This window comes from Ambystoma mexicanum, chromosome 5q (assembly GCF_040938575.1).
Source record: "Ambystoma mexicanum isolate Mex_15411 chromosome 5q, UKY_AmexF1_1, whole genome shotgun sequence".
Classification (NCBI taxonomy): domain Eukaryota; kingdom Metazoa; phylum Chordata; class Amphibia; order Caudata; family Ambystomatidae; genus Ambystoma; species Ambystoma mexicanum.
In genome coordinates, this window is record NC_090933.1 from 905,180,381 (window position 1) to 905,201,843 (window position 21,463).

General features: G+C 42.9%; 1 protein-coding gene across 1 annotated transcript; it reads left to right on the forward strand.

The window, feature by feature from the left end:
- Positions 1-1,733: 1,733 nt before the first annotated feature.
- On the forward strand, positions 1,734-20,127 carry LOC138498659 (trypsin-like). Its single transcript, XM_069622346.1, has 5 exons — positions 1,734-1,773; positions 6,601-6,757; positions 11,855-12,108; positions 15,350-15,486; positions 19,926-20,127. Exons 1-5 carry the CDS (start codon positions 1,734-1,736, stop codon positions 20,073-20,075), a joined length of 738 nt encoding a protein of 245 aa, XP_069478447.1. The 3' UTR covers positions 20,076-20,127.
- Positions 20,128-21,463: the final 1,336 nt, after the last annotated feature.

Below are 21,463 nucleotides of genomic sequence, written 5' to 3' on the forward strand. Positions count from 1 at the left end.
TAATTTAAGGTTTCCCAATGCATCTTGTTTTCATTCCACATTTCTGTTCAGTGGAGACAACACCAGAGAAATTAGGGTGAGCAAGAACATTTCAGTGGGACAATATAGAAGACAGTTATTCTCATAGTTAGTTCTCAACTGAAAGCACAGAAATCAATCTGACTTCATGGTGAGAGATTGGAATCCCGGTTTCCCAGTGCAAGTTTCAGCTTGCCTGCTTTCCATGTGATTACAGATGATCACCGGAGTGATCTACTAGAAGATTCTGGAATGGGGTACTTCAGGCAGGTGCTAAATGTAGATAAAATAGTATCCAACACCGGCTGGAATCTAACAATATAATAAAAGGCCAGATGTATGTTTGTCCCTGTATGTTTGTCAGCTTCACCTGTTGTCACTGCTAGGGGGAGCTGTTGCCTTAGGATATATAGAGACAATGACAATTCGCATAGGCAGGATCACACCGCTGACAATGACTGCACAGCCAGGCATGACTGCTCTCTTGGGAGCATCCTTGCATCCTTGCACGTTCTGTGATGTCCAATGGCCAGGACCACACCGCTGACAGTAACTGCACAGCATGGCAGCATTGCTCCCTTGGAGTATCCTTGCACAATATGTGATGTCTAATGGGCGGGACCACACCGCTGAAGGGGACCACGTAGTCAGTGATCACATGGCCAGGCATCATTGTCTCTTGTTTCCACATGGTGTGATGCCTCGTGGGCATGTCCTACCCCACTGTCTGATCTTCCTTAATCGCAAATGCCCCATCTTCTGCCAAACATCAATCTAGCCCCCACTTTAGGCTGCTGGTCTTCGTGGAGCTCCCTCTCTTTCTCCTTTTCAATATTTAAAAGGATGCATCCAGGTGAGATCACTGCTGTGTGAGGGACAGGGGCCTTTCCACTTTTGAGGAAGTGCTTCTGCATCACCGCGCTCCATGTGTCGACTTCATCAACATGTGGAGCGACTTCCCTTTCCCCTTTATCGACATTTTCTAAATAAAGAAGGAAGCACATAGAGCAATGGTGCTTCCTCTGCGGAGGATCGTGCTCCCCACAGAACCCCACAAGTCAGCATTTATAAGAATACTAAACATGTACTCACCTCTAGGGAGCGGAACTAAGCGCTTAGGAGGAAAGTTATTGGACAGGGGCTGAGAAGGGTGAAAGCATTAACTTATGGGCGCAATAGTGCACCTTATAGAACTTCATTTATTTAATACATGTCTTCCTGTCATTAACAGAATGTCAACTTTCACCATAAATTATTAGGACCAACAATGTTTTGCCCATTTATTCTTAACAGTGCAATGGGAAAGGTGTATTTATCTGGACCCTTCAGCAGGTCATGAAGGGGCGCGATCCAAGCTCAAAACAACAGCTGGAAGGTATGTGCCAAGGACCTCAACATCTGGAAAGCTGAACAGTGAGGCCAAATGAGGCTGTTCACACAAATAATGTATGTTCAAAGATAGGAAGGACAGAAATGGTACAGGAGGGTGTTCACAGGAAAGCTAATGATTACCACTTGCCTGTGCACGGGGGGAGGGGGGTGGACACTCCATGGGGATCGCAGGTGTTTGCTTACCACCCTGGAATGTATTTTGGTTCATCACACGGGCTGCCAACCTTGGGCACGGGTAGATAAGGGCCGCCTTCTTTAGTATAAATATGTGAAGTCTACTGTGCCCAGAGCAAGGAAGGGCAGCAGAAACCCAGACCCCAAACATGAAGATCCTTCTCATCACGGCCCTCCTGGGAGCAGCAGGTAGGATCACTCACTCATTACTAAATCCAGTGCCAGTGGGACTCAAGCCGCTTTATTTTCATCTAGATAGTAAATGTTTGGCATTGAATTCACATTGTGATATATATTGCCTGTTTAGGTCAAAAATCCCCCCACCCAGTAGAAGTAGAATCCTTGTTTATCCCGTAGTTATGGAGTTGGGTGACCAGACGCGGCAACTTGGCACCAGAGCGCTTTGCATTACGGCACTAAAAGGTCTATGATACCATAAGCAGTTGCTGACACTGGGGCATCTGCTGTACTTTTCATTGTCATGAAGAGTTTGCTAACACATCATGAGCTGCAACTTGCAAAGATGGTTGGTTACACGTATGCTACAATGCCTGCCACATATATCAGCACACCTACTTTGCACCTGAATAATCTAGCAGTAAGTGGCGGCCCCAGTGTAGGAAAGTGAACCACATACTGCGATATTGGCAATAGGTGCGTTGGAAGAGGCAACAGATCTAGAAAAACAAAATGTTGTTTGGAAAAAAAAGTTTAAACTACTTTTCATGGGAATTCCTTTATTCATGTTTAATGTGTGCTTTTGGTACACTAGCCACATGTAGGGTCATTGATAAGGGTGTAAAGTGAACTATTTAAGTTAATCTATGACTATTATAAAACTCGCATAACATGTGGGAGTTACACATATGGATTCCATGGAGAGACTGTCCCTTGCAGCACACAGGTGCATTGTTAAGTCATATATGCAAATCCTAGAATTGTGACTCCTCCCCCTTAGACAGAAGAAGTGTAACCCCCTCCTGCACTTTCTAGACTGTAGAAGTACAGGCATAAAGATAAACTATTGAGTTTGGACCTGCACAAGAATCTAAGCAAATGGATTGCTTTGCTGGGGACTAATTCCAAACACAAAGGAAAAGACAGTCAGGGCCACAGCTCCCAGGACACAGCAAAGGCCCCATCGTGCAAAGTTGCTCTCCGCCTCTCTTTTAACATTCGGAAAGAGGGCATTAAAGCTAGACAAGGTGCCTGCAATAAAGCGCTGTTCCCTTGCCTGGGCTAATAGGCCAGTCTGGTACCCATGTAGGCTACTGTGATATCACTCGAGTGTACCGCCAAGGTTCAGTGGCTTGCCCCCTGCTGCTACACAGGAAGTGACGCCTCCTACATTCCTTGCTCATGCGCTGCCTGGGGCATGAAGAGACCGAGAAAAGGCGGGCTCTGCTGGAAGCTCTTCCTCTGCCACGACAGTGTATAGAGAGCTCCTTCCTGTCTGTTCCTCTTGAGAGGTTCTAGAGACCAGGGAGACAGGGTGGTGAATTCTTTATCAGTTTACTCTGACAGAAGATCATGGGGAGAGAGAGAAAGGGGGAGGGGGAGAGATCGACGGAGAGAGGGAAGAGCGAGAGAGAGAGTCTGTGTGTGTGTTGGGTAATATAATGTATATAGTCACCTGAAGACGTTTGGTAAGTTTACATTTCCAAATCTTCTGTGGCGCCGGGTAAAGAGAAGTGTTGGAGGTAAGAAAAGATTAGACACAAGTCTTTAATTCAGAAATAGGAACATGATCCATAACTCTGCAAAGAGACGCTATCAGGGTCTTTTTTTATAAACAATAAATGCCAATCGCATGCAGTGGACCCCGACGGTAGCACGCAAGTGCTGCTTGGGACCCCTCATGTAATCTTAAAAGTGCACAAGATGGAGTGGGCACTGAAGAGTAAAACCGGGCGTATTCCCGCTTGCTCCTTAGTTTTCCTCTCAGTCTTCAGAAGGAAGAGTCCTCCGGCAAGTCATGCTTTGCAGGCGGCATTTATTCCTGGATTCCTCTGGAATCCGCCTGATCTTCAGCAGGTGATAAACCAAGGCATGAAAATGTCATGTAAGCGTGAAATGAAACGCACAGACAAGACGCCACAGGCAAGCACAGCTCCTTGCTCCTCCACGTCCCACTGCTGCTGCAAAATGGAGGAGGTAGATCAAGGCGTAAAAGTATCACTCACCGTTTACGCCCTGATTTACCACTCTGCCCCATTTAAAATGAGGGTGACTGAACCCCTCTGCAAGGCTTGTCTAAAGCAAGGTGGCAAAGTTCAGAATTGACCACACTCCCTACTTACAGGGACTCAATTTCAAGGAGTGGACCACCAACGTGTACACTTACATCCACTGCAGTCCAATGAATGTCATTTTTATTATTTTCACTACAAAGTGCAATAACCGGACGCAAATTCGGGTGGGTCTTGGCTTCCGTTCATTACTTGCGATTCATAGTGTAGGCAAGTGTAAAGGCCCCTCATTATCTATGCATGGCTGGAATCCGCCAGCTGTTACCTGAGGCTTAAGGGCTGGTGAATTCCATAGGAATCCAATGCTTTTCCACCAGCTTCAAAACAACACTATTCCTGACAGGCGCAGTGGATTGTGGGGCCAGGATAATTTGCACATGGTTTTTATTCATTTTCTACTGGTCCAGGGTATTGGAAAATTACCCCAATAGAGCCCAACAGCTAACAGTAGAGGAAGAGTTCTGGCGCCAAGTGGTCTGTGTTTTACCCCAGTTTTACCTTCCAGTAGACAAAGGTCTGTTTGGAGACAGCAATTGAGCATAGCATCTCTTGCAGGGACTTTAAATATTTCCTATTAAAAATGTGGATTACTTCCTCAAAAGTGGGAGATTTGCTTGGACCATCATCCAAAAATTCTTAGAGGAATGTCTTTTCCCTGTGGCGTGCCTGTGATGTGGATCACCGTTTAGCTGGAGAGAGGGACAGCCTTACATATTGCAAAGTGGTATTTTTCACATCCCCCATATTTCATCCTTCAGAAACAGTGCAATTAAGGCAAGCAAACATGTGCACAGACAGCTCTGCACAACCTTCCTGCCCCTCTTGCCTTCTGTTTTATAGGGTGAATGCTTTACGTCTGTTTTGCAGAGTGATTTGTGTCGCCCTCGAGGAATGCAGGCGTACAGGGCCATCTTAAGCACTTTTGGGGCCTGGGGCATGGACACCTTTGGGGCCCCCCTCCGCCGGACCAAAGGAATTAAGGAATATAGAATATCGTGTTGCGCCACCCCCATCCCCCTTGTCACGATCACAACCCACAGCTTGATATGTTGCTTACAGAAATCCAAAAAAAGGATGACAAACACCGTTTCAGTCTCCTTAACCTCTTCATTCTTGTTGTATTCAGAATGATAAACAAGTAGCATTTTAAGGGCAACATTAGCAGTCTACGACATGGGTACTTGTGTTCTTGCATAGGTACAGGAAACATTTCACTTAATAGCAGCCACGAGGAAGGTATATCGGACATAGTTTAACTGCAGGACACAGATCGTATGAAAAAGTCGCACTTACACCAGAATAGACAAACAACACAGATTAGCTGCCTCACAGATGCAAAAGTGCTGAAGCATGGATACAGGTGACCAATGGGAAGAAAAGAGAAACCTACACATACCATAATATAGAGAGTGGATGACGATTTGAAGATACCCGAAAGTTGTCTTTGTCCAAACCGACAGATTAGAAAAGGGACATGGTTTTCCAAGTAGCATTGCCATTAGAGAGCAAATAAACAACGGGCCCTGGTGTGCAATATATCAAATCTCACTATTATTATAGAGGAAGAAACACTGCATATAGCCAGGGAACCATGATTGAGTCTTTTTTAGAGATCATACCCTGAGAACAAAATCCCTCTGAAGGGCTGACAATGTTTAAGATTGAGGGACTGGCAATTTTGACTGAGGCATAACAAGATTAAATGAGATGCCCAGGATCACACGTTGGTTAAAACGTGAAGCTGGGCTTCACAACCTCTCTGCAATCTCTGCACTTTACCACTGCATTTTCTTAGCCTGAACTGGAATAATCCCATTTTACAGAACTGACTAGGAAAATATGCAAATCACATGACCAAACACAATCCTTTCCATAGAAGACAGCACAGTACTGTCAGTGATAAAAGATGTGTCCAGGATCACTGTATCATTTTCTGGCAATGGCAGGATCCAAGTAGGAACATTTTGGTTCCACACTCTGGAATTTGGATACATAATCACCTCTGTGGACTAACACTTTGTCTTGGAGGTGCCTGCCTAGCTTTTCCAACTCCTCTGAACAAACCAATGTCTTGACCTTCACCATACTGATGCTATCATACACCATACTTTCTATAGCAACCGCTATCTGGTGCAGGTACATTGGTGATGATAACACCTGGTGTGCTAAAAATCAAAGTACATGTACATGCAGGCTTATCGACTGCACACATTGTAAAGGCTGAGTCAGCCTTGCTGGAATTTGGTACTGTAATCTTGCATATGAACACAAATCTCTGCAACGAGTGCTTAACACACTGAGCTATTTTCTGAACCATCGCAACACTCAAATTCATCAATATCCATTTCAACTTTGGCTATTGCACATGATTAATATAATCCCCACAGAAAGGTGTGCATGCTACAGTTGTTGTGCCGTACAAGCTATGTATACAGCAGTGAACATAGTAGGCATTACAGGATGAAAAGATCAGAGCAGAATGTACATGTCAACAACAGCAGGCAATATGTTTAGAACCTCAGCAGCACACCATAAAGAATCCTGACATGTGATATTTAATTTTGGTGACTAATGGGAACTTAATTCTTTTAATCAAGCTGCATTTTGGGGCCCCCCTCCAAGTTGGGGGCCTAGGGCAAGTGCCCCTTTTGCCCTCCCATAAAGACGTCTCTGCAGGCGTACGTGTAATGTAAAGGAAATGTACTAACATGGGAGCATGTATAGAAATGACTTGATCTAATGGACTGCCTCCTACTTTCCATTTCAGCTGCTTTCCCTGTGGATGATGACAAGATCGTTGGCGGCTACACCTGTGGGAAGAACGCCCTCCCATACCAGGTGTCCCTGAACATCGGCTACCATTGGTGTGGCGGCTCCCTGATCAATAGTCAGTGGGTCCTCTCTGCTGCCCATTGCTACAAATCGTGAGTGGGCTCAATCTATTGAGCATCTGAGTGCATTTTGTAAGAAAGGAATCTTGCCTATTTCAGATCTTGAAATCGATAACAAGCGTGGCCAACGGCATGCATTTAGGAGTTTGCATGTTTGTGATAGATTATTCAGCCTAATGTTCTCCTAAATGAGGGATTCAAAACCTTGGCTCTACAGATGGGTTGGACTACAAATCCCCTCATTTTGCTAATTGCAAGGAGGGGATAGTCAATGGTGTGGGATCATGGATGTTGGATTCTAAACATATCTAGAGAGCCACAGGCTGCAGACCCCTGACCTAAGTTGTTAAAATGACTACACACCGTGCAAACATGCATGCAAGTGTGAGACTCACAGGCAGTTGCAAAGCATGGAAAGCTTGATTTCAGGCTGGTCTGGTTGGTCTTTCAGAAGCCATTTCATGACCCTACTCTACATGGAATGTCTCCTTCATAACATCTAGGTTCACACACCCTCCACTCCCCACCCTACTTTAGTCTGTGTGATCTGTTTCCTACCCGGTTGCTTGTAGATCCCTTGCTGCCAAATTGCCCGCCTCCCCCTCGCATGTAGTTACTTCCCACTCCCTTGTTTCTTTTCTTCGCTCACCATGTTCTTCCCCCCATGATTGTAAAGTGTGTTCCGTTTCTTCACATAGCGAGGTCTGTGCTCCATAAATACCCCAATAATAATAATAATAATGACCCATTGTGGCTGTGTTCTGCTGCTGCTGCAGTGCCCTGCATGCAAGTCCTTGATTCTCAGAGGATGACTGTGTGCAGGATGGGGGACAAGCCGCAGGCACTAGCGAACCACAGCCGGACCCTCGATGCATAAGTAAGTGACAGGCCCCTTCCTGACATTTGCATTTTTATTTATTTACTCATTTGATGGTTTGTAAGGTGCCACATGTGGACAAGATGCTTCAGAGCACCGAGGAGGAAGGGTGGTGTGGCACAGCGAGGGTGACACAGAGCAGCAAGCATGCCGGCTGATAAACAGCTGAGACAAGTCATCCTGACACTAAAATTGCTACACTGCTGTAACCTATTCTGGACATGTCAGACCTTTGAAATGATGAGAGTGTAGGTGAAAAGTAACCATGAGGCCTGTCCAGTAAGGAAGCCCTTCCTACACAGTAAACTGTAAGCGTGTTCCTGAGTCAGGAGTTGTTAGTTTTTTGTTGCAAGTTGATTACGAAGGATTCCAGAGATCAGGACCCTCCACTGCCAATCTCCTTTTTCAAATGTCTTCATCCAGTTTTGTTTTGGATGTCATGTTAATATGCTTTTATACTGTGCCAAATCAGCACCGTAGTAGAAAGAATTCACTGACAACCTGTTAGAGGCTAGGGGTGTAGGAGTCTATTTGGAGTCAATGCATGAATAGGCCTTTTTCTGAGTGGCTGGAAGCCTGGAGATGTGATGACATTTCCTGACGCCTAGAATTAGGCGGTTTTCACGTTCTTGGATCGATATCAAGCGCAAGGCATCCTAATAAACTGTTGGGGTAACCTTTTCTGGAGACCACCAAGACCTGGGTGATGTGAACCTTGTAGTTTATGTTTAGGGCAGGAAGGAGCCTGTGTAGTACATTGAGGGGAATGTGGCATTCGGTCATAGTGGTTGAGAAGGCCAGCTGTGTGTATGGATCTTATGAAGTTCTACCAGATTTTAGACAGGGCATTAATTGGACCCCAACGTTCACCATCGGAGCAGAGGATGGGAAATGTTTGTTATAAACATGTTAAGCCTACTCTGTGGACCCTCAAACTCACTGTAACAGGAATAACACTATTGCATAGATACAAATATCTGGGGACCCTTTTGGTGTTCGCTGCATTTAGATACCACCTAGTTTTGGGTCCCTTTTCACCAAAATTGACATCATTGATTAATTCAGATTTAAACTTACTTAGTTGTCCCAGAAATAGATACTTGTTTCCCTCCTTTTCATCTGTGGTAGAGAGGTGATAGATCCCCATCCCGCCCAAGCTTGTGGCAGAATGGATCAACATCTGTACACCTCAAGCCATTAATAATTATTGTTTTATTATTAGGGCATTTATTGAGCGAGGACCTAGCTTTGAGAAGCAACAGAGCCCTCTATAGGTCACAGGAGGAAGTACACTGCGAGGAAGCTCATTGCAAGGGATGCATACACGAGAACATGGAGTTAACAACAGGGAAAGCAGCAAGAGAACTACAAGCAACCATGGGAGGAAAGAGGGGAGAGCAGATCCACCAGCCTCGGGTTAGGTGGAGAGTGGAGGGTGTGTTGACCTAGGTGTTAAGGAGGAGCCAGTCCTTGAAGAGGAGGGCCTTGAGCTCCTTCTTGAAATGTAGAAGTGAGGGGCTGAGTCTGGTGCTAACGGGGAGGAGGTTCAGAATTCAAGGAAGTAGATAGAGAAGGCTGGTCTTCTGGTTCTTTCCTTGCTGTACCAGTGGAGTTCAAGTCTGCACATGTTCTTACTTCTGATGGATCTTAGGCCTCCAGAGATGCTGAGCTTCTCAGTGAAGTAGCTTGGGGTCTTGATTATTATAGCCTTGAAGATGACGAGGCAGACCTTGAGGGTGCTGCGTGCTTGCAGCAAGAGTTGGTGACGTTTGATGATGGTCGGGTGATGTGGTCGAATTAGCAGATTCCTTTGACTTGAGTCTTGTTGCAGCAAGTAGGACACATCTCAGGAGTACCAGGGTGGTTGTTGGAAGGCCTTCTATCAGGGGCGGACCGCCCTATTGGGAACTCCCGGTAAGTCTCTGCAGCCTGGGCCTCTTTTGCATAGAAACCTATTTTAATATACAATGTTCTCATAGGAAAAGGGTTGGGCCTGCTGAAAATGTGTAATATGGGGCCACTTTGAAAATTAGTTCCAGGGCCTGTTTTGGTTCCCAAACTACCCAGCCTTCTGGGAGGGCTTTGCCACCATCCATGGGAGGGAGAGGATCAATGCTTGGACAGCGGGTCGGAAGTTGTTTGCTGGGATGAACGGCTTGATTTTCCACAGGAGGGAAAGTTGGTGCCAAACCGTACCATTAAAGAAAAAACTTAATGAAGTCCCAACATGAGAAACTGCTTCACATAATAGCAACCATGCAGGTTATCCAGGGCAGCATACACACATTGTAAAATGATAACTGTGCATTATTTATATTTAGATATAAGTTATCAGAATTGTATTTCTACTTCTAATGAGTAGAGCAACTTCATGAACAACAGGACTAGCTCAATATTGCAACTTCCTTGTTTAAAGAACTATCTGTTTTATTGAGGACATGACCACAGGTAATTAAAGATTGTAAGGATATGATCATTTGAATAGTAGACTAATTTTCACACTGAAATTGCACTGAGCACACAGCACTTTGTATCACATAGGAATAGTTGCGTAATTTTCACTTGATCTGTGCACTGAAAAAAAGCACTTTCACATCACACAGGAAATGCTCCATTATTTGCACATTGAATAGACTAAAGGATTTGGTTTCAAATCATTAGTATCCAGCCCACTGGGGCGGAACCGAAAGACTATACATAATGTCAAGTGAATGTCAGTGTTAGATCATCAGCACGCTATGCTAGAAGATCATACAATGGAAACCACTGCCATTTTTTGTTTCTTATAATATGAATAGTCCTTAACGTGCCGCACAGGAATTTACTGCTGTGACTAATAGGAATGGAGATTATTAAGCCAGTTGGCTGAATGGGAAAATTAGATAAGAATGATTTTAGAACATACACACAATGAGGTCAGAGATATTGAATATGTCGAATGTTCATTTAATGTGTGTTTCTGAAAGACACATGGGACCCCACACTCTGGGTTAGGGTATTAATTTAACAATTGATCACGGAAAGACATCCAGAGGATACAATTTGAAAGTTGGTATCAAGGGATTTTATTAAACCTGATACAATTTAAATATATGACTCAAATCATAATTTTAATCTGCACTTAAGGCAACAATTTACATAGCAGGAAAAAACTTTAAGAACACATCTATATAATAAAATACATCCTATTCAATCGTACATACATTCGTCCACATACAAACATCAACCATCCAACTATTCATATATTCAACTATTCATACAAATCTCCAAGGGATACAAAATATATAAAATCTATAAAAGGCCATGACATATAATTCATCAATTGGATTATTTATAGAAAGAATATGCTTGGCCACAGTAGGTAATAAAGGTGGCCAGACAATTGAGATGGATCACAAGAATCTTCAACCACGACCTCATCTCAAGTTTCTTTTTGAGTCATATATTTAAATTGTATCAGGTATAATAAAATCCCTTGATACCAACTTTCAAATTGTATCCTCTGGATGTCTTTCCGTGATCAAACGAATGTCCATTTAAAACAGACAATAAGAATAAGAAATAAACGCGAGCAGAGGTATGATTATTAGAAAGCTAGGCTAAGATGGCCACCAGCATTTCTTCATGTTTACTAATGAATTGGGAGCGAGTCACATGACTACGGAATAGATGACTCATAAGTGTGTAGAGACAAACAATGCCCAGGTAAACACCATATCATTTCGCCTTTATAAGTCCCTGTGTTTGGGGTGGAATGCGCGGCGTGACAAATAATGTTGGGGACTACTTAGACTGTAGGTCCGTGTTGGTTGAATGAACTGCATTTGCATTTTTGTGCATTCATGAACAATTTAAATAGTAAAGATATTTTCATTCATGTAAAACCGGACCGAGTGTTCTAACAATTTCTACTCCATGTTTGAGATACTGGTTCTTTATTTATGAATCAGGGATCAAATGGAATAGTTATTTGTGTCTCTTATGGTCTGTTCTGCAAGCGGAGTTAGAGCACCCACTGATAGACTTGTGCACCACTAGTGTGGGAACTTCTTGTTTTCATATATATATCTCCTTCATTAGAGTACTTTCTGTTATGTGAAATATGGCTGATTAGTATTAGCCGTCAAGTGGCATGGACACTTTCCTAGTTTATTTCACCAAAAGGCTTCCTGAAGAGCCAAAAGCTGCTTCTAGCAATATCTAAAAATAACAACTAACTAATTGCCATTGTTTCTCTTATTGCGTCAATTTAGACGGTACAGTGTGAGACTTGGAGACCACAATATTGCATCAAATGAAGGTACCGAACAGTTCATTGATTCCGTCAAAGTCATCAAGCACCCCAACTACAACTCCAGGAACTACGACAGTGACATCATGCTTGTCAAGCTCTCCAAACCGGCCACCCTCAACAGCTACGTCAATACAGTCGCCCTGCCATCAGGCTGTGCTGCCGCTGGAACCAACTGTCTGATTTCAGGGTGGGGCAACACGCTGAGTAATGGGGGTAAGTATACGCAACTGACCCATTTTATTATTGAAATATGCATAGTAGAAGAATGGTAGATGTCTTGTTTTTAAGGGTCTTTACATTAAGGGGGAGGATAGCACCACCCATAGCATGAAGTCTACATGCCTCAGAGGAGGAGGTGCTGCTGCATGGATGGGAGTTCAATTTACCACTCAGCAGAGTCAGGTCTCCAATTACCATAATGTTTGTAATTTTAATTGGTAATTTTAACATCTGTTGCCAAACAGTTTGAAACAGATTCCAGTAATTTGGAGCTACATTAAACTCCAAATTGTATCATTATTTAATATTGTTTAAAACATACACGTAATTGTGTTAAGGTTTATTTTCTAAAGATGCTAATATTGATGCCTCCCTGTCTTAGCATGAGTCTCAAAAAACTTAATTTTGAGGGACGCTGAATGCCATTACAGAGTAGTACTTGGATAGACGTCACTGCATGCAAGTCACACGGCAGGCCAAAAAAGTTCATTTTGGGGGAGTCTGGTAGATTGCAGCCAAGGAACTGTTGCAAGGTTTGTGACTCCCTAATTAAGGACAAGTGGAAGCTTATGGTGTTCTCTGGCACTCTTCATGGATCTATACCTGTAAACACCATACCCGTGATCCAAAACATCTTTTTAAAGATTTCAGATGATAATAAATTCCCGTATGAATTAATTACATACTAAAAGGGTTGAGTATGCGTTGTGCCTGTGACTAGTTGATTTCTACTTATGAGCAAAACATAGGTCCATCCGAATTTGATGAAAATCCATGAACCTAACACAGGGATTCAAAGGACATGATGCAGGACAGGAGGTACCAGGTGCATGTCAAACCATGTAAACATATGCTCACATGGCTCTGCTGCATTATTACACATGCTGTTTCATAAGATATATAGGACTAAAATGTACCTACCCGAATCATCCCCACAGTGTAATTTAGAGTAAAGTAAATCCTTATTTGTGATTTTATGCGCTATAAAACAAGAATAAAATATAATTAAGAACATTAATTAATGCTCTTTGCAAATGCAGTTTCATAATGCCACGTGCTAGAAAAAAGGGAATAATCAACTAGTGAAAAATATTCAGCCAGTGAAAAATAAATGGATTCTTATATTCCAATTGTGAATTATTTTATTGTAGATAAGCACAATGCCAATTGAATTACTTTCATTTAGTGGCTCGAGGTGTGAGCAGTTACGCCTTCTGCAAATATTTGAATATCCATGTCATGTGCAAGTAGCTATTGACAGAAAATACACAAAAATTACGTAAGCACATAAAACCTCATAAAATCTGAAATTCTGTAATATCTGACTCAGACTAGTATCCTGAAGACGGCTCTGCTCAACCACACAGCACTTGATATCATGGTTCAGTGGAAAATCCCTCTGTATGATTTTTCGGGAAGAACAATGTCTTACATACAAATAGAATAGTAATACATAGGTTTTCATGATCATTAAAGTGGATCAGGGCCTTAATAGGAATGCCCCAGCCTCCAGTATTCCCAGAATAGGAACACCCTAGCCTGCAGCATTCCCAGAATAGGAACACCCCAGCCTCCGGTATTGCCAGAATATAGAACCTATTATATTAAAATATGCAACTTTTCTGAAGACCAGTTTATATGATAACATTTGGGTATGTTGTGGGGGATGACGCTCAATTACTAGTATGGCTTTCAGGTAATTTTTAGAGCTCAATTACAAAGAACTACAAAAAAGAGGTGGGTAGTTAAGCCCCCAGATCATTCCTGATTTAGAGCACTTTGGAGTTGGGTTGGCTTACTTGCTCTGAAAGCTGACTGATATACACTTACAGAAAAAATTGTTAACGAGACAGTGCGCAATCCTTATCCAATGTTCCCACAATTCTTCACCAATCTCCAAATTGTTGTATCGATGGGTACAACCTCTATATTGGCAATACTGTTTGTAGACTTATCTTATCCAGTAATATTTGGATGATTGACAATCTTTGAAATTGCTATTGACAAAAAAGGTTTCCCTAAGAATCAGATATTCCAACAATTCCCCAGAGAGTAAAGCACCTATAAGAGTTACCCTTTGCAATCCAATGCCATTATCTGCTTGAGGTTCTTCTTTAAGAGTCTGCAACCTGTGGCTCTCCAGGTGTTTCAGACTATGACTCCCACAATCCCTCATCATTGAGTATGCTGGCCAAGGCTGATGGGAGTTGTACTTCAATCAATCTAGAGAGCCAAAGGTTGCAGGCCCCTACTCTCTGGGATCAACATTTTATTTCTGCATTCATAAACTCATTATAATAGTTCAAACAAAAGGAGTTCATCAATGTGACTCATAGGGAGAGTCTCTTAGGTGAAAATGAAAAAAAGTGTATTTTCACATCAATTGACCACACGTGCCAGGAACGGTTACCTTAGTGTACAAAGAAAATGTATAAGATAGAAACAAGTACATCAATAGTTATACAGCCGTATATTCACTGAATAGCCACAGAATTGTGCACTGCCCGAGGGAGCATTGCACGTACTCCAGGCCACAGATAATGATCCGACACCTTTCCCTCATGTATGGATATTCAAAATTAAAGAAGAAAACAAATTGATTTCCATTTTGCAACGAGGAAATGGAACATCACATGTCGGATAAATGATGTATACACTGATGTCCTACATCTATACAATCTCTCAAAGTTTTAGTAATTTACCCTAAATGGTCTGATTATAAGCTTGGCAATGCTTACTGCTGGTGCCAAGAGAGGGAAACCACCATGACCACCAAAACCGTTTTGGCCTAGTGACCATGCCCCTTGGTCAACACAATGGCCATAGACAGTTTATTAAGAGTTGTAGATGAACATGTTCATCCTCAAAAGATCTGCACAAATATGTAAAAAAATAATTTCTCTCAAGCAAAGATGTCTGGACTAGTAGTAACACACAGCGAAGACTATACACTGAGTGCTGCGTCAGACTATTTTGTTTCAGAAGTTTCTTAACAATTCAAGAATAAAAGAAAGATTCTAAGTCATGACTTAAAGCAGACACAGCATGCAGTCTACTGTGCACCGAGTCTAATGGTAAATGATTGTGATTTACCCTTATGATTAAGTTAATGATGAATATTAAAGCCAGATTCATGCATTAGGTAGTCAGCACAGTTCAATTGCATGGTTTGCTATCTCAGAAATATCCACAGTCCATATACCTATGAGTATGTTTTGTGTTCTTGCATCTTCAGTGAACAACCCAAGTCTTCTCCAGTGCCTGAACGCCCCAATCCTGACTTCGAGCCAGTGCAGCAACTCGTACCCGGGACAAATCACCAGCAACATGATCTGCCTGGGGTTCCTTGAGGGAGGCAAGGACTCCTGCCAGGTAAAGAAGGCAGATTTTGGATATCAACATTTTGCAGTTAATATCTCAAATGACCATGTGATTGTTTCTGTGTTATTGGTTGTACTCCCAGCTGTCTAACACGCATTGTAGGAGAAAATGATATTTTGTCCGTATGAAAATAAAAAGTAGAAGAAAGAACACCTGTGGGAGACACACGTGTTCATCGCGACTCCAACCAAACATCTTTCACCATCTCTCTAGCTCAGTCATACTCCATTCAAAACATATTCTACCTGCACGAACATTTCTGTGCTCAATGGTTTAATGTACAGAAAATACATGTTTTTATTATACGTAAAATGTTTACTCAATAGTCCCACATAACAGTCTCCAGTCCTCCCTTGGTGGACTATTTATCACAAAAATGAGTGATGGGATTAGTATAAGTGACTCATAGAAGTTCAAAACAGAGATATTACACTCATGACTAACAGTACTTCTAACAATGTATTCACTTTTCTTGTTACACAGACGTCGGCCTGGACGTGTCGCCTAAATGCCTTTCCTCGGGCCATGCACACTATTCACACTCTACTTCAGTGTTTTCTTCTGGCCAAAAGACGTCGGCAGCCACATAACAATCTATACTAACTCTCAGATGTCATGTGTTGCGTGTCAGACCTGCATATATTTCCTTTAATGCACTGTGTATTGTACAAACAAAACAAACAAGAACAAAAAGAAAAGAGCTAGAGAGATGAGGACGATGTTTGGTTGGAGTCATGATAAACACATGTGACCCCGGAGGTGTTCTTTCTTCTAGATTGTCATCGCGGTAGAGAGAGACACTAGTCCCGGCCCCACCTTTTTTTACATAGGAAAAGAAATGCAGTACATGATTCATCTCTTTTACCCAAGATGAATTACTTTGAGGATGCAGTATAGGATACTCAGAGAGGGCAATCGTTCTTCTGGATCTGTGAATCTGGGACATTGCTTTCAGAAAGAGATCTTGCCGTTGGCACTGACTACTGCATCTGCAGAGACACTGGTAAATAAGCCCTCACTTTCACTCAGCGAATAGAAGGGAAACTCCATGTTTTATTTCAACTCCAATGTATCTCTCATTTTCTTTTCAAATGCATCATTCTTGCATTTGTACTGGGAAAATACATAAGAAAGGAGCCACCATAGAGGGCGATATGGATGGGAGCGTGTGGAGGTGACTCGTGGTCGTGATGTCGCTTGTGCCACATTCCTTTCCTCTGCTCACCGTTTTGGGGAATGCTGGGGTGCTCTAGGTGGGGCTGAAGTAGATTGGAGGGGTGAACATGGAAATCGAGACGGAGCACTGAAACGTCTTGACGGCATGAGCAGTAGTGAACCCTACCCCATGGCATCCTGGGCTGCCATTAGCACAGTGTCAAGGAGGCCACAAACTACCTGGGAGATGCATTCTCCTTGTGAACTGCTTGCTTCAGTCCACCTGTCACTAAAGACTCCATGACATCTGCGACAGCCTTGAACTGCTCAAGAAATATGGAAAGCGGAAACCTGGCAAAGACACTGAAGTCACTAAACACTTTGCAATTCCCAGAAGCATCTGAATATCCATCAAGAAAAGAGCACACCCACTTTCTGGCATCATCTCACCTCCGGAACCTGTGTGTATACTTGACTTAAGCACTGAAGCAAAAATAAATTCTGCAATAGGTATTTGTAATGGGGCAATTTTGGTTCTGGCGAAAATACAGGTGCAAAACAGCGCTACTATTTTGCAAAGTTTCTATGTTAGAGGTGCAGGTCATTATTAAATCCAGTATGTAAAGTGCATGTACACTGGTACTCACTCAGTGACTAGGCTTGTGTATCCTTGCTGCATCCACTCTACAGTGGACCTCTCAGGTCGCTTAGCACTTTCTGTGTCAATGCGCTGTCATCCCAACATTCTTACCACTCTCGTATCTTGGTAAATGATATGATGGGAAGATCTTTTTCTAACATATGTGTACCCAAATGATGGCACTTGGGATGAAAGATTTCAGTCATGCAATCTTATGCATCTTAGTTTGGCGGTCACTTAAAGTGATATCACTTCATGACATGTAAGCCATCTCTGCCGGGATCAGAACAGGTGGTCGCTCCGGATTCACAATGTTCATTAAACTTGGGTGCGTGGGATCACGCTAAACAAAGTGGGGTTATGCCACAGAGAGACCACCGCTCTAAGAGGCGCTCGGAAACATCCACATTTCACATTTGCTGCCAAAGTCCTCGGTGTCACCCCACTCGCACAACTCACAGGGCATTAATTTGGGATCTCCTTTTGGTGAGTCCGTCTCTTCCCTATGACTTCTCCTAATACATATTTCCCAACCACTGCTGATGGCCGAACAAGCCTCTATCTACCGTGACTCACTCATCATTTTTCAGACTTGCTTCGTGCACATGTGCAAGAACTAGTGGGCTCACCTCAAATGCCGTAATCTGTCTAGATAGGAAGGAGACCACCTTTGATCCAGGTGCCATTACAGGATCATGCTTGCACAGCTGGGAGACCTCTGTGTCTCTCAAGGGTCATTGTTTGGAAAGCAACTCCTCCTCGATGTTTTACCTTAGCTCCAGACTCCTCCCTCTAGGCGTCGGTATTAGTAGGGCTGACACACAAACCCATCTTCATGAGCTTGTGTGGGCCTTCACAGACATAGCATAGACACCGACTACATCTGTATGTGCTGCTGGGGGACCTCTACCTGTAACATCAATGCAGCACAGGTGCAGTTCCCGCCTGAAGCAGGGGAAGATTGCCCATGAGCGGGATGTGGAAATTAAAAGGAGAGGTAGAATAGGGAACGCTGGTGAACTAGAAGGGCAAGTTGCTTTTAAAACCTGCCACCTCCATGCACGATTCTCTCCTGGATAACCCATGCAGAGCTTCAGGGTCCAGATGGCCAGGTGTAAAGCCATTTGCCCAAGCGGAAGAGAACATAGTTACAAGACGGGCCAGTAAGATATTATAATTACTCGATGGATCCAATCTACAGCTTGAAGTATTGTTCTGCACATTCAACCAGGGTGCATGAAGAACAGCTGTCCTTGTTTATCAGCTGCCACGTGATTCTTATACAGCCAATGGCAGAAGATATCTCCCTTTAAATTACATTTTCTTGCAAATTCTTTGGAGTTTCTTTGTAGTTTATTTATTGTATATTCATAAGGCGCACTATACAGCAAAAGGTGTTTGCAGGCGTTTACAAACAATTCATTTTACGAACAAGTAATTTCACAGACATTTGAGAAAATGTACTCTAGATTTAGTTTCTAAAGGGGCAATATTCTGCTTAGAATCTGGGACAATATGTGTTTTGCTTATTTAAGCCATCATCACATAAGTGCTGTACGTACACAAGACATAGTTTACGCCAGGTCAGAATAGTACAGAAAATGTCTGCAACTGCTGGGATGGGGTGGGAAAGTGTGGGAAGTGAGATTGCAACAGGCAGTAAAATAAGATAACCAGCCTAGAGAGGGACTGATTGGCGTTTTGCACTATTATGGTGTCATTGTTTTTAAGGAGGTGGTTTTGTATGCTTTGTTTGAAGGTGTTAGATGAAGTGGTGGCTTTTCCTTCAATGCATTATACTTTCCTTTGACCTGATGCTAGGTGGGAAAATTACATGACTATAGAAAGTGGGTTTGGAGTCGGTTGAGAATGCTGGATGGAACAAGACTGTGGCAACATTTAAATCCTAGGAGGAATTTGTAAATGGCCCTGATGAGCATCACGAGTCATACAATCAGGTGCTGGGAGGTCTAGATGAATTAGAAAGATGAAAGGCATTTTTCAAGGTTTGGGAAGGAGTAGAAGTGTTGCAGTAACACGGCTTCCTGGCAACAGCATTGGCCAGGTTTTTGCCAAACAGCAAATGATATGAGGAGGGGCTTGTTGGGAAAATTGTGTAGGACTGGTTGAAGATAGCAGTAGTGGCTGTCTTGGTAATGAAGTAGGAAAACCACATCGCACTTTTGCAGTAAACAGCAAGATTTTAGACGAAGGTCGGTGTGGGCTCAATGGATCATCATTTACTGTGACTGTGGCCTTATTGACAGAAGCAGTGTAAGACACAGGTTCAGCAAAAGAAGTATCAGAAACGACTCATGAATATTAATGAGGTAGCCTTGGTCATGCTGTGCTATAGCCATGGCCATGCTGTGCTAGGCATTGCCTTCCAGAGGTCTGCCTAGGCCATCATACACTTGGCTGAAAGTGTGTGAAGTGCCGAGCGGCTGCTACTGTGATGGACACCTGTCTCTTATGAAGTATGGATCTACAGTGAGGAAATGTGGCTGGATTTCGCTGCTGCATAATTTCTTCTCACCCTAATTCAGTGTCAGTAGCCTTTCACTGAAGCGAGAGGTTTGGTTGTCAAGTTCATGAATTTGTGTTTTTAATAACATTGTGTTTGCTTTCTCATCAGGGTGATTCTGGTGGCCCCGTTGTCTGCAATGGTCAACTCCAGGGCGTTGTCTCCTGGGGGTACGGCTGTGCCCAAAGAAACTATCCTGGAGTCTACACCAAGGTCTGCAACTATAACAGCTGGATCAAAAACACAATTGCAGCCAACTGATTGCAGTCCTCATTGTCCATCCGTTCAATCTGTTAGGTTTCTGGGAAGAATGTATTACTACTGATGAATAAATATTAAAAAAGAATATTGTACCAAGTATTGTCTTATTCTCATTTGCTTTTCTAGCTTCAATTATCAACTTGTCTTGACACCTAAAGCCGTTGTCTACAAAGGTAGCCGTTGTTGTTCAAATATTTCATTTATTTTGTTCATTAAATTATGCAGCATGCATGCTGAAATATTCTTGCTTGCAGAATTGGAAGGTCAGAGTACCCTCCAGTTGGTCTATTGGGTGCATATTGCATTGTGATACTTGTAACTTGCATTTTGCAGAGAGGGTGCATATTGAACACTTTGCTCCACTGACCCTCATCCTCTGGTGGTCTGTAGTGGCAGGACGCCTTTATTTGGGAGGCTGGACTTTCTCTATAGTGACCTTCAACTCTGGAACTCCTGCCCTGTAGGCATTAGGTCCACCCGGATCTTATGTTTTTATCATAAACTGAAATTCTGTTCATGCATAACTAAGATCTTCATTATGCTATGATATTCCCGGCAACCCAACAGCCTCAAATCCTTTGTATCCCTGTTACCAACAATTTTAGTCAGATCTTTTATTATTAAAAACCTCATTGTATGTATATTAACACACTGTCACAAGAATAATGCATGTAACCAGTTGATAACAGGATAATAACCAATCAAATTAAACAGGAACAGGACGGGGCAGTCTAACCTGTCAACAAGAGGGACTGAACTTCTCAAGAACTTCCCGAATGACCCCAACGCAATAATCACCATATAAATGGAACCAAAGAAAACACAAACTCTGCCGCCTGACTAGTACTAACAGTAGAGGACCTCCCATTTTGTCGCTTGCAGACAGACTAAAGCCCTTCCAGGTTGCTGTAGCCAACCAACCTCAGACAACAGGACTCCCCAAGAACCTCCCCAACCACCTCTTCAACCAACCCCCAACTACCCAATACACATTTCAAGCTCTTATCACCTCAACATTGCAAACACAGAATCCCATACACACAGCAGCTTTGGACTTGCTTGGATGTAAGCTCCTCCAGCTTTTATTAATGTACGTTTTAGATCTGAATGCTATCCTACATTGTAATCTTGTATTATGGACTAGAAACATCTTTTAATACACTGCACCACCGCCCTTAGACCTCTCCATGGGCCCACAACACGTTTAACCCTATCACTTACCAACCCCATTCTCTTCCTCCAAGACCAGCAGCTGTCCTGGTATCCTAGTACAGGGAGCTAATAGATCTTGGGTTGCCCCCTACGGAAAAACAGACACTCAAGTGTCATTGCTAAAAAACTAACTGTAATCATACTGGTACACCGGTCTCAGGTACATCCTGCCTGTA

Coding starts and splice junctions, on each gene's coding strand:
- LOC138498659 (XM_069622346.1), top strand. CDS start 1,734: ATGAAGATCCTTCTCATCACGGCCCTCCTGGGAGCAGCAG. Junction 6,758..11,854: donor GCTGCCCATTGCTACAAATC/GTGAGTGGGCTC, acceptor GCGTCAATTTAG/ACGGTACAGTGTGAGACTTG. Junction 15,487..19,925: donor GAGGCAAGGACTCCTGCCAG/GTAAAGAAGGCA, acceptor CTTTCTCATCAG/GGTGATTCTGGTGGCCCCGT.